At 43.4% G+C, this 13,127-nt stretch overlaps 1 protein-coding gene across 1 annotated transcript in view; it reads left to right on the forward strand.

The window, feature by feature from the left end:
* The window catches only part of Tsc1, a 33,759-nt gene extending 27,091 nt beyond the window's left edge, over window positions 1-6,668 (forward strand). The window contains exons 2-6 of the mRNA XM_065220190.1: window positions 2,161-3,492; window positions 3,553-5,169; window positions 5,234-5,391; window positions 5,453-5,564; window positions 5,631-6,668. Of these exons, the coding sequence (XP_065076262.1) occupies window positions 2,161-3,492; window positions 3,553-5,169; window positions 5,234-5,391; window positions 5,453-5,564; window positions 5,631-5,950 (3,539 nt within the window). The 3' untranslated portion in view covers window positions 5,951-6,668. The remainder of the gene's footprint in view (window positions 1-2,160; window positions 3,493-3,552; window positions 5,170-5,233; window positions 5,392-5,452; window positions 5,565-5,630) is intronic.
* Window positions 6,669-13,127: the final 6,459 nt, after the last annotated feature.

A 13,127-nucleotide genomic window follows, 5' to 3' on the forward strand; every position in this document is an offset into this window, starting at 1 on the left:
ATTCTCTTCATCGATTTTCTCTTTGCATTGCTACAGCTAAGCGAAACAATTTTCTAGAATTTTTTCAATGCAGAGTAGTAACAGGTTGTATTGGCTATCAAAAGCAACAGCAAACGCACCGAGAAACGTTAAATCCAGCGAGTTATTAACAAAAGAGAAAATCGACGAAGAGAATCGACCATCGCGTATAGGCCCTTATGCATGCTCACTGTCGAATTCGACAACCAACACGTTCGGACACGAATAAAAAACCGGAAAAAGTTAAAACCGCGTGTTTTGTTTCGTCATCCTCTCTACACATTAAACAAATTTAGAAAACTTCAGGGATGTCCAGATAAGCTCAGGGAAAATTAGTGATTTAAGGTAAAGTTCCGTGAGCGTTTATAAACTTTATAAAACTTAAGGTTTTCATTGTGGAAACTTCAAGGCAATTCAATTAGTTTCAGTAAAATTGCTAGGTCTTATAAGAAAATACTGAGAAATTCACATAAGTTCAGAATTTCACGCAAGCTTAAGAATTTTTAGGACAGTTCGAATAAATTCAGGGCATTGCAAGAAGTTCATGAGAACTGCATAAAATTTAGAGAAGTTTCGAGAACTTCAGGAAAGAACGGAGCAGTTCCGTTAACTTAAAGTGAAATCACATCATTTTTAAAGAAGTTTCGAGAACTTTAGCAAATTGTTAAAACTTCATGATTGATCCACGATTGTTAGGAAAATTTAGGGAACTTTAGGAAGTCTGAAAAAGTTCAAGGAAGTTTAAAAATTGGATGAGAAGTATTGTGAACTTCAGGCTAGTTCTTCGAACTACAAAAGAACGAGGCAGTTGAATAGCCCAATCCACATTCAACGGAGATTTCTCATGAAAATTCACTTGGTGTTGAAACTCTCATGGCATTATTATAGAAATTCATTTGGAATTCTTCTCTGATTCTATAAAAAATATAACCAGAATATACTTAGAATATTTCTCACAATTCCATTGAAATATTCCTCAAAATTTCGTTGAAACTATTCTCCGAATTCAGTTTTCTTGGAAATTTCCTCTGAATTACTATGAAATTCCCCTCAGTAAGAAAGGGAATGATTCTAAAAATTGTCATTGAATTAATTTCTGAGTTCGCGTTCCATCGTTTTGCAGGAAATCTATAGAATCTTCATCAATCTTCTTTCCATCTACTCATCGCGAGCTCATCCAACGACAGTAAAAAAAATCTTCCCTACATGGAAACATAGAGTCGCCCCCCTGGCTCCTTCCCTTTAAATTCTACTCTCATTGGAAGTTTCATAAGAATTCATTTACATTTCTCCTCACAAATTCCATAGATTTATCCTCATAATTTGTTAAGCAAACTCTCGTGGAATTCTATTCCAAATTCCTTTGAAGAACTCCTGAAGTTATTCTCAGATTTAATTGTAATCCTCTTTTGACAATCCCCTAAGTATTCTCCAAAAATTTCCAATGACTTATGTTCCGGAATCGTTTTCTTCCACAAACTTCATGAACTTATCATCAGAATTCCTTTGGACTTTTCCTCTGACGTTCACAGGAGTTCTACTCCTCAGAAATTCCTATGGTTTTTAATTAAAAATTCAATTCAGGGGTTTCTTGAAATTCTACTAAAAGCTATCTCAGGCTTCACATGAAATCTAAAATTCCTGAGAACTGCCTTGAAAGCAGATTGCACTTGACGTTTTTCTCAAAGATTTTTATCCCAGAACTCCCTTGGAATGAAGTCGTTAAAAATTATAATAATTTTAAAAGTTTTTAAAATTTAAAAATAAACAGTCTAGAGGACCGTTTGTCTGAGCTTTCAAGACTGCTGCTTTGCAATGGGTGTGGGAAGAGTCCGCCCTCTATCCACGAAATGTTAACAGCTCTTCCCGTCCCCACCGTTGAAGCCTAGCTACACCGTCGTCTAATCCTGTGTATGGGCAAAAGCGAACAAGCCGGCACACGCGTTCTTTCATTTGATTTGAAGACACAACCAGCCAGCCCCGTCGATGATAGTATTAAAGGCTGATGAAAGTGAAAGACTCAATAACGTCAACGGAGGGGTATAAAGTTCGGGCGAACGTGTTTGTGCGTCTGGGATTATCAGTATACCTAGTTATGACTTTCGCTAACACGATTGCTTCTTATCTGTTTTTCCCTTGCAGCGCGTGAATCATGGCTCCCGCACAGCATGATGGACTACTTTGGCCAGACGTCATCGATCCGCATAGTGGACATCCTGGTCAAGGTGCAGAATCCACACGACAAGTTCATCCTGGACAAGCTGACCGAATGGATCCGCAGCGGTTCGAACAAGATGCTCGCCCTGACCCTGTTCGGGCACATCATCCAGAAGCGACCGACCTGGCTGCACAAGGTCGGCAAACACCAGCTGGTGAATGAAGTGCTAAAACTGTCCAAGATGGAGAGGGAAATTATTCCGCTGATCAACGCTGTGCTGTGCATCATCGATCTGCTGCCGGTGATTCCGCTGGTCATGGGCATGTTCGTGCAGGACCTATTCGAGATATTCAACTACCTGGCAACGTTCGATCGGAACACTTCCGTCAGTCTGCCCGAGGATCAGCTGATCCATTTGCAGTTTGGTCTGTATGAGCTGTTCAATCGGTTGTACGGAATGTATCCGTGTAACTTCGTGACGTTCCTAAAGCGGGAATACCGAGGAGACAAGCAGGCAGTTTTCCAACATACGATTAAGCCGTTGTTGGACACGGTCAAGATCCATCCCCGGTTGGTGTCGTCGGATAAGGACAGCGAAATCAGTCAGATTCGGTGGAAGAACATGGAACCACACGATGTGGTGAGCGAATGCGCTCGAATGTCGCTGGACTACATGGAAAAGGCGCAGGAAGTTCAGAACCAGACCGTCAGCAGTGAGTGTCCTTGCTACGCGACACCAATCAAACCGGTGGAGTTCAACGCCATGACGGCGACGGTAGATTTCCACTGGAAGGCCACCGTTAACTACTTCAACAAGAGCTCCACCGATGACAAACTCAGCACCATAGCAGTGCAAAATTCGTTCTGGTCGCCGAGTAACATGATGCAACCGACGCCACCGCCAGGTTCGGGAACCGTTCCGCACACTCCCAACCCCACACCGAGCTATACGATTCCTTCGATATCGGGTCCACATCTACCGGCGGCTGACGGTGCTTCCCCACCGGAAGCAGCCGTCGAAGCCACCCCGGAAACCACACCGATGAAGGACATCGTCAAGCCGGTTCGACCGTACCCGGTCAATTCGAGCACGGTTCGAGCAATGTGGAACACCAGCCAACCGTCGTCTCCGATCAAGAAGGAAGCCAACCACTTCAGCTACGAGAAGAGTGTCATCACGTCGCAGAAGCTGCTTCGGATGGTGAACGATCGGAACCACTCGGTGCTGCAGATTACCAACTCCAACAACACAACGGCAACGTCGACTAGTAACAGTGTGCCTTCCAGTCCGCTGCCGATCGATCAACCGGCCTTCGGTAAGCTCTCCGGCACCATTTAAAATTCCATTCCTTCTAAATTACCCTTTACGTTTCCAGAAATTGCCCGCGCGTCGCAGTTGGTATCGAACCTCAAACTCACCCCCGGAGGAACGGTCCTCACCATGAACACCCGCTACGATTCCCCCTCGATCATGCACCAGTCCGACTCGACCCAGGAAGATCAGGAAGTTAACGATATCAACAGCCATCTGCTGCAGGACCAGCAGAACCACCCGCCGCAGCTGAATCCCCAATCCCTGCCAGTCCATCCCATGAAGGAAGCCTTCGATGCGGAGGACTTCGAACTGGAGGAAGGATCACCCTGCTCGGCCGGTGGTTTGCATTTCAAGAACTCCCAGTCGATGATCAACTTCACCCGACATCGGTATCGGATGCATAGTCAGTGTCTGGTGGATTCGGATCCGAGCTACAGTACCGGAACTTCCCCGGCCGATACGAGCAACTATATGTTGAAGAATAGTGTCGGGATCAGTGCCACGCGGAGTGCGGCCGGGGAGGCATTGAAGAGGCGCCAGCGAAGGCACTCGTTGCCGGATTTGAAAAAGTACAGCCTAAGGATAGATCCGAAGACACTGGCCGGGGATAGGCAGGATCTGACGCTGGTGGAAACCAACGGAGATGACAGCAGCAGCGGAAGCAGTCCCTCCGAAGAGGAGGCCATTTCAGCGGCAACACACTTTCACAAGAAGCAAGAGCAAAAGACTGAGGAGCACATTCGTAGAAATATGACGTTGTTCCAGGAGATTCGCAAGAATCTCACTAGCGTGGGTGGCCACAAGGGAGGAACACAGAACGGACCGACGACGGCTTCGCCATTGGTGAGCAGCGGCACGCAAACGATTGAGAACTATCCGCAACCGTACGAGCAGATCATCTACGGTATCCTGCAGGAGGAGCAAAAGTTCAAGACGGATATGGCGATCAAGCGGCTGCAGGAAAAAGGCGAAACCGGAATCCGGATGGATCCGAACGCAATGCTTGACAAGTACATCGAGCTGTGCGTTAAGAAGCGAATGGAAAGTGGCGACCCACGGCGGATAGAAGAACTGTACCGAGATCATATCACCCTATTAAATTTGCAACTACAATACGAGAAGCACCGGCGGGAGATTCACGCCGAACGGAACCGGAGATTGCTGGGAAAGAGCAGGGTGATACGAGCATTGGAACAAAACAATGAAGCACTGAAGGACCAGGTTTCCAGACTGACCAAAGAGATTAGCTCGCTGAATACGGAACTGGCGGGACTGAGGCGGAAGACGAACATGGATTGGACCAAGAGTTCGGCCGAGGTGATCGAGCTGAAGGAGCGCTACGCGGCGGAAACGCGAAAGAACAAGGACCTCCAGGTGAAGATCAAGGAGCTGGAGATGGCCCTGTCGGATGAGTCACGGTCACGGAAGGAACAGACGACGGCTCTCGAGCTGGCACGGGGCGAGTTGTTTGATCTAACGAACGAGATGGAACAGGCACTGCATAAAGCAGATCTGGGACAGCAGTACCGAGATGAGCTGACGCGGTTGCAGTGCGAGATGATTCTGATGGGAGAAATCCAGCTCAAGTGCAGGGAACGGCTTGCGGAACTGGACAGCTTGAAGGCTAGGGACACGGAGATTGCAATGATTCAGGAAACGTACCTGGATGAGGTGAAAGGTGAGTTGTGCTTTTGCTTCATCGCAGCTCATGTTGGTGTTCATGATGATTTTTTTTTTTGTAGATTTGAAATTTAGTCTGGAAATGAAATCGGCTCAGTTGGACTCGGCCAAAGAACGATTGACGGAGCTGGAGCAGCAGCTGATGAAGCGTGACGAAACGATAACCCTGCAGAAGCGTATGCTGAAAACGGTCAAGGAAGAGCATAAAGAGCAGTTTAATGTAGGTTTGATTCGATTGACATACTGGAGTTCGCGATGAATTTGCATTTCTTTTCTTAAAGGCACTCGAGCGCAAATATCATGCACAAAAGGCAATCGTAATTAAAATGGAGGAAGCGATTCTGGAGCTACGGGTCAATACCGATGCCCGGTCGCCCGATTCCGATAGAACAGGTAACTTTTTTTTCTCCCGATACTTAGTTTTCCCTAATTGAACGATTCCCTTCCATAAACAACCAGATGCCGTCGGTTCGCTGGACCACACGTCGCCGCTGTCGATTTCGCTGGCCTCGAGCGAGGGTCTGTCGGAGATCAAGAACCTAGCCCTGGTGGTACAATCCGGCGGAAGCAGCAACCTGAACAACAACAACCACGAGCTGGACTCTAATCTGACAACGCCGACCAGTGCTGTGCCTCCTCCTCCGTTGGACAATAATAACGCGGCTGCCATGGGGCTGATGATAGCCGCCGGTAGGCCACCATTGCCTCCCTCTACCTTCGGTGGCCTGCAATCCAATGATCCTTCAAGCATTATTCCCGGACCAAGTCAGCGGCTATGAACTGTGGTGGTTTCCCCTTACGTCGCGGTATTTTGCCTTGTTTCGTTCCCTGCTTACCTTCCTTACCTTAATGCATATGCGCACCAGCCCAGGAGAAAAATACCGTTTTCTATTGTTTGTTATCCTATTGAATTGATTATTGCGTTGAAATCAAAACCTCTAGAGAAAAAAGAAGAAGAAAAAATACATTTCACCGAGTTCGAACTGAGAGAAAACGTTCGTGTTTCAGTATCGTAAAGATCGCTTTTTGTTTTTATTAAATTGAATATACTACAGCAGTGAAAATTAATAAATTTCCAAAATAGAAAGTTAATTTGGACACCATATTGCGTCTAGGGGAAAAGATGGCTTCGGCAATAGCTTTACCTCAACCTAGTCGTTCAGCGCTTAATTTTGGCCGATGCGATGCTCGGAGTCATGAAGTATCGTCGTGCAATAAATGGGCGCCCAAGTACCTTATTTACCCCTCTGACGATAATAGGTAAAGGTACTGCCGAAGACGTAATTTACCCTATCTATTTGGAGAAAAATAAATAATGTAAACATACTGACAAGACTGCACGGTGTCATCGGATAGGACTTACATAGGTTGCCGTCGTTTGAATTCTCAAATTGGTCGCTATTCGTGCCAGAGATCGGTTTAAATGAGTTACACAGAAAAGTAAGTAGAATTAGTTTGTTGATGAAGATAATTATTCTATTGATGGCAAAGAAAGAATGCTAAATTATCAGTTAAGCAGAAGAACTGCAGAAATAGAGGAAACGGTAAACCGAACGGAAGAGTGTGAAACCCACCCTTCCTGAAATTATGACTGCTAAACACCTACCAGCAGCAGTGGCAGCATCTAGCAGCAATTGTGGGGCAAAGGTACTACAGTGAGATGCACGAGAATTATAAGATTAAAGTGACGTTTATTGAAGAAAAGAAAAACATGTTTGAGTGGATGAGATTGTAAGTTATCCGAAAATGTCCCTCATTTCAATTGTGTGTGTGTGTGAACCATATCCCGGAAAGCCATTTCCTCACTGTTCGACTTGATTAAGTTTAATAACCTTTTATTTTTATTTAATATTGTTAAAACGAGTTGGGTGGATCGATAGGCACGGGACGATGAAGCATCTCCTTCCAGCAACAGGGTCAATAAAAGTCTTAAAATCACTAGTAATCTGTGCTCAAGAGAGCCTCTTGATAACATGCACTTCATGGATTGGTATCAGGTATATTTAGGTTATGGTAGGGCAATATGGGTGACGGGTCAAGATGGGCCATCTACGTGATTTATTTATACTTTTGATTGGCAACACTATCCCCCTTATTCTGCGAGTCACGTGACTCTCTGTCACCGGTAAGGTGACAATTGTCACCTCACCGGTGAGAGAGAGTCACGTGACTCGTAGAATAGGGGGGTATGTCTTTGGTGCTGGCTACGAAATATTTCGCTGCGATCGAAACACGAATAATAGTAGGAAAACTACTGGGGGAGGTGTCCTTATCCTAACTCCAAGCTGAAAGTAGAAGCTATCGAGGACGATTCCTGGAACACGGTTGAACAAGTGTGGGTGGCTATTCAACTTGGTGATCGTCGATTGCTTCTCTGTGCACACTCACCGATACACGGACGGATCTCGCTCTCGGGCCGGGGTCGATATCGGTCTAGCTCCATCACACCAACCAGCTGCAGCTTACCGCCGCAATGTTCTGTCTTCTCTGCAGAAGCTGCTGCCATCTTCATCGCTGCTACAACGCTCTCCAACCGACCGGTCCTGGTCCTCAAGGATTCGCACAGCGTCATACAAGCCCTGACATCCGAGGCCCCGACTCATCCCTGGGTACAGGCGACAATGAAGTCCGCGCCACCAAACACGGTATTCTGCTGGGTTCCGTGGTACTGCGGTATACCAGGCAACTCTGAAGCCGACTTTCTGGTCGGGGGGCAGGACCATCTGCCCCCCCCCCCCCCGCTATACTAACGAAGTACCGTTACACGTTGTCAAGTGCTGGATCGTGAGCAAAGTATGGGAAGCTTGGGACGCAGAGTGGGCTCAAAACCGCTCCCTCTTCATTAGACGGATCAAAGGCAAGAAGAGGAAATGGACAGAACAGTTAAACCAGCGGGATCAGAAGATAGCGTCGCGTTTGAGAAACGGTCACACCAAGATCTCGCACAATTTCGGTGGAACGCCGGTCCACAGGACTTGCGTCGGTTGTAGAACTCCAGCCTCAATCGAGCACATTCTATGCGTATGCCCTCAGTATCAGAACCTGCGGGAATTCCACGGGCTTCCAAATAGCATACGCGACATGCTGGGTGATGATCCCTCAACACTGGCAGCAGTAATGCGTTTTTTTTAAAGGATGCTACATTGTATTTTAAAGTTTAGTCTTTTTTAATTCCTTTCGGCTGTTGGGACATCTCTGCCTGGTGGGGGACCTCCCGGTTCCCCCGGTGTGGAGCTCTGTCTTATTCAGATTTTAATGTTGTGTCTTTAATATGTTGTGTAAATGTACGATCGAGCCAGGAACCAATTTTCGGTTGAAGTAAACACTGTAAAAACTACTCTGTTGAGGGTCCTCCTTCTGAGGTCCCACCTTTCATGGACGAGATGAACTAGAAAATCTCAAAAATAAAGTCTAAAAAAACTGCTTCTCTGTGCAGTGTACATCCCTCCAGATCGAACCCGTGACTTGGAGATTATTGACGCACATTGTTGATCCGTCTTGGTCGCTCGAGACAAAGCAGGCCCTTCCGACGAAGTTATTGTTCTTGGCGATTTTAACCTACCGGACATTGCATAAATTCCAACATAGTGGTTTCTTTTGTCCTGATCACGAGCGTTCATCTTTCCACGCAGGAACCATCCAGCTCCTGGACAGTTATAGTACCGCAATTCTGTCACAAATCAACCTGTTGAATGAAAACAACCGCATCGTAGATATCTGCTCTGTGAGTGCTCGTGATACAGCTCCTTTCCTCTCCACGGCACCCGAACCTTTAGTCAAGGAAGTGCATCCTCACCCTGCTTTAGTTATCGTGATCGAAAATAATATTGTCCATGATTTCATTAGCACTTCAAACGCTGTTTCATATGACTTCCGTAGAGCTGACCATCGCAGTATTGTCCATGTGCTGTCTAACCTAGATTGGGAGCATATTCTAGATCCTGTAGACGTCATTATGTCATTGGCATATGCCATTGACAGGCACGTTTCCAAAAAGATCATATCCATATCGACTCTCGCGTCCCGTGGATGACGAAAGATCTTCGCTCGTTGTAAAGAACTAAGAAGGCTGCTTTCTTTCAGATTTTTTTCTAAATTTCGCACACTGCCGCTGAAATGCTACTATGTCAGACTCAGCCACGAGTATAAGCGGTTAAGTCGTCTCTGTTTTCAACGCTATCAAAGGAGGATTCAACGGCGGCTAAAATCACACCCGAAATCCTTCTGGAACTTCGTGAATGAGCAACGCATGGAAGTCGGCTTCCTCTCTTCCATGATTTTTAATGATGAAACTGCTAGCAACCTAGTGTGTTTGAAGACGAGCAATTCCCCGCTAATCTCCGCTATTCTTAAAAAGAACATCACTTGTCTTTTAAATCCACTGCGCCGCATTTCCAGCTCTCTCTTTCCAGCGGCATCTTTCCGTCTTGCTGGAAGACTGCGGATATGTTTCCTCTTCATAAAAATGGAAGCAAATGCGACGTAAACAACTACAACTGGAATCACGTCGCTGAGTGCTGTATCAAAACTGTTTGAATTGGTTGTCATACACTCAGGCAACTAGACTAGCAAAATTCTTAAGTAGCGCCTGCACAAACATGCAAAAGCTAGAATTCATAAGGCAACTATGCTTTCCATATATTACCTATGATTATCTTTACAACAACGTAAGATTTGCTTACGTCATACATTGGATTTTCATTGACGCGGCTTATGAAATTCAATGCTGTCATTTGTGCGAAAAAGTCATATGACAAACATATGGAAATGCAAAAATGGCGCCTATCGTATAGACGAACTTAAGCTCATCGCAGATTTTCTGAACGGAGCACCTGGAGTGAACTTGGAAGTATTCCGACGTAAGTTAGAATAATTGTTTTCAATTTATTTAATTAATAATTAGGAGCGAAAATCACGACCATTCAATTACACTAGTTTACAACATTTTTGAACTCGGTAAGGTGATGATCATTTCCAATGCAAAATCCTACGCTGAATTCAATGCCGTGGTCAGAAAAAATTAAAGTAGAGCCATTTTTGAGATATACAAAAATTTTGATTTTTTGTATTTTGGACAAAAGTACGATTACTAAAATGTCAATATCTTTGGAACTAGTGCACCAATTTTAAATCTTTTTTTTTATGAAAATGAAGCTAAATAAATTTGCTATCGTTCACTAGAATGTTATGTCTTAATTAAAAATTTAATTTTGAAGTCATTTAAAAATTTACAGATTTTTTTTTTATTTTTCCTGCGAATTTTCCATAAAAATCTTGTTTTACTCAACATTTTTAATGGGATAAAAAGATTCAAAAAATCATTCCATAATTTATTCTTAAAGTCCATTCAAAACCGGAGAAAGTGAGCCTTTAATGGATGAAATCGGTTGGAAATTGTCGAAGTTATGAGCATTTTTGTAAAACACTTAAAAATGTTGCTGAAATACAACAGCTTTAGAGTTCCTTTTCTAGGTGTCGTTGTAAGCATCCAAATCGCATGTAAAGTTTTCATGGGAGATTCTTTTCTCTACATATCAATTTGATTAAGGCATATCAGGATTTAAAACCGAGTTGATACAAAAGAAATTTATTTAGGTTTTATTAAAAATGATTGAGAATCGAATGATTTTGTCTTCGATGTTTTGAACTTGTTTCTCGAATCAGAAACCAACAATAGTCACCCATCATTGCTTCATCCCAAAACCCTTGGTAACGACGTTCCATCATCTTCATTTGTTGGTGAAAACGTTCGCCGTGCTCATCACTCTCGTCACCAAGATTTTCCGGGGAAAAATCCATGTGAGAATGTAGGAAATGTATCTTTAAAGACATATTCACACCTGTGTTCAGTGAAATAAAAGGATTTGAAATTAATTATATGTAACAAACACAATATTTTTGATTTATACCTATTTCCTCATAATTTTTGAGCAATTCATCGACGGCTTCCTCATAATCTGGGCTTCTGCAATTTCCTAAAAAGGTTGTGACAACACGCTGGAACGATTTCCACGCTTCTTCCTCATCTGGTGTCAAAACTGTATTGAATGCGGAATCATTGAGCAGTTTTTTGATCTGTGGGCCAACAAATACACCTTCCTTTATCTTTGCGTCAGATAAATTTGGAAATACTGATTTCAAGTACTGGAATGCCGGCCCTTCTTTTTGCAACGCTTTGACGAAATTTTTGAATAACGTTGTCTTTACCAATTGTGAAATTATCCCGTTTTGGCCAATCTTTTCGGACGTAGTGTTCCTTACGAGCTCGACTGTCCCATTTACACAAAAAAACACATATATTTTGTGTATCCCTGTTGCAATCCAGTCAACATGGCAACCACTTTAAGATCGGAACAAATTTTCCAATTGTGTTGATTGTAATTTATCAAATTGAGCAATATAGCCATTGATTCATACGTTTCCTTCATATTAACGGCATGAGCTAATGGAATAGAAGGTTTCTCATTCCCTTGATGCAGTAAAACGGCTTTCGAGCTCAACTTGCTGCTATCGATTAATAAACGCCATTCAGCTGGATCATATGGCTCACCAAACTCTTCAAACAAGCCGTTTACGTCATGGCAAAAAATGCCTTGTCCTTAATAATATTTGTCAAATTTCTTGTGACGATTCCTGTGACAAGAAATTTTGACCTCCTTGATCAGCATGTTGTGTTCTTTCAAGCGTGATGCCAGCAATTCGGATTTCTCCTTCGATAAGTCGAGATCTCGCACCAAATCATTAAATTCGGATGGTGTAAACAGTTTTGGGTTTCTTTCCAATTCCACCTCGAAGTCTTCCTCGCATTCCTCCTTGAATTCCTCGTCACTTTTTGTAACTGTCGATTCAACAGAGGGCGCTCGTTTCCGCTTTGGATAAACAGAATACGGGACCGAACTTGATTGTGGAACAGGTTTTGTCATAGAAGCCACTTGTGGATACTCAACTGTTTTGTGACGTCCTTGTTGCTTAACTTTTGTCAAGCAGAAATAACAATCCGTTGCATGACAAAACGGTCGACGCCATATGGTGGGCATGTCAAAGGACAAATAGTGACTGACAGATAACAAATAAGTGAGTTAGTAAGTAAGACATTAACACTTATCAAAAATAGATGAAGTAAGATAATGTCGATCAGGAAAGAACAAAGCACTACCATGCTGTACATAAATTGTTTATATGAAAGTTATTCAAAAAATCAATTTACCTTGCGCCTGACATCCACCTAGCCAAGCACGTTTTGCACGAACTACATAATACTTTTGGAATCCACGGTTTGTCAAAGTCTCCAGGATCAATTTTAAAATAAAGCCTGTATGCAGTTTGCAACGAAGCAGTGAAATTGACCGATTTTGTAAATATATAGTTGCCACACGCGTAACAAAACTTTTGAGGATCATTTTTACACTTGAATTCACGTTTTGTCGTATACATCGTTAAGCAATGTTAAAGAAAGAAAGCTGTCAAATTGAGTTGGTTGCGTTAGGTTCTCGCCGAGCGGTCTCACAAACACTAGCGTAAATTATATTGTTGAAAATACCCAACTAACAATTTTCACAATGTAAACGCTTTACTCATTTCATTTATACAGTCGCAAGCTGTATTCAAACGTTATACGATATGAGGAAACCTTTACTCAACCTCTATACAAGCAAATCTGGCGAACTTAGTCAGCTACTTATGGCTGTTGGAACGGTCGGGAGAAGCTCTTATTGCATATCCATTAACGCTTCTATATAGCTTTTAGTTGTGTGTGAACTTGAAAGGCGCTTATTCAACCTTTTCCTGGTTGTCCAATAATCAACTACACAGCTTTCTCTTGAAGCCGGGTTAAATACTGTTCACGCTTTTTTATGAAGGAATTTATTGAGTTTAATTTGCTGTGAATCAAATTAATCGAAATTAGTTACAAATCATCACCAAATTATTTACCCTGCACCGGAACCTGGAATCGAA

The sequence above is a fragment of the Ochlerotatus camptorhynchus genome, unplaced genomic scaffold (genome assembly GCF_037179485.1).
Source record: "Ochlerotatus camptorhynchus isolate MF236.1 unplaced genomic scaffold, CSIRO-AGI_Acam_v1.1 ptg000010l, whole genome shotgun sequence".
Classification (NCBI taxonomy): Eukaryota; Metazoa; Arthropoda; class Insecta; order Diptera; family Culicidae; genus Ochlerotatus; species Ochlerotatus camptorhynchus.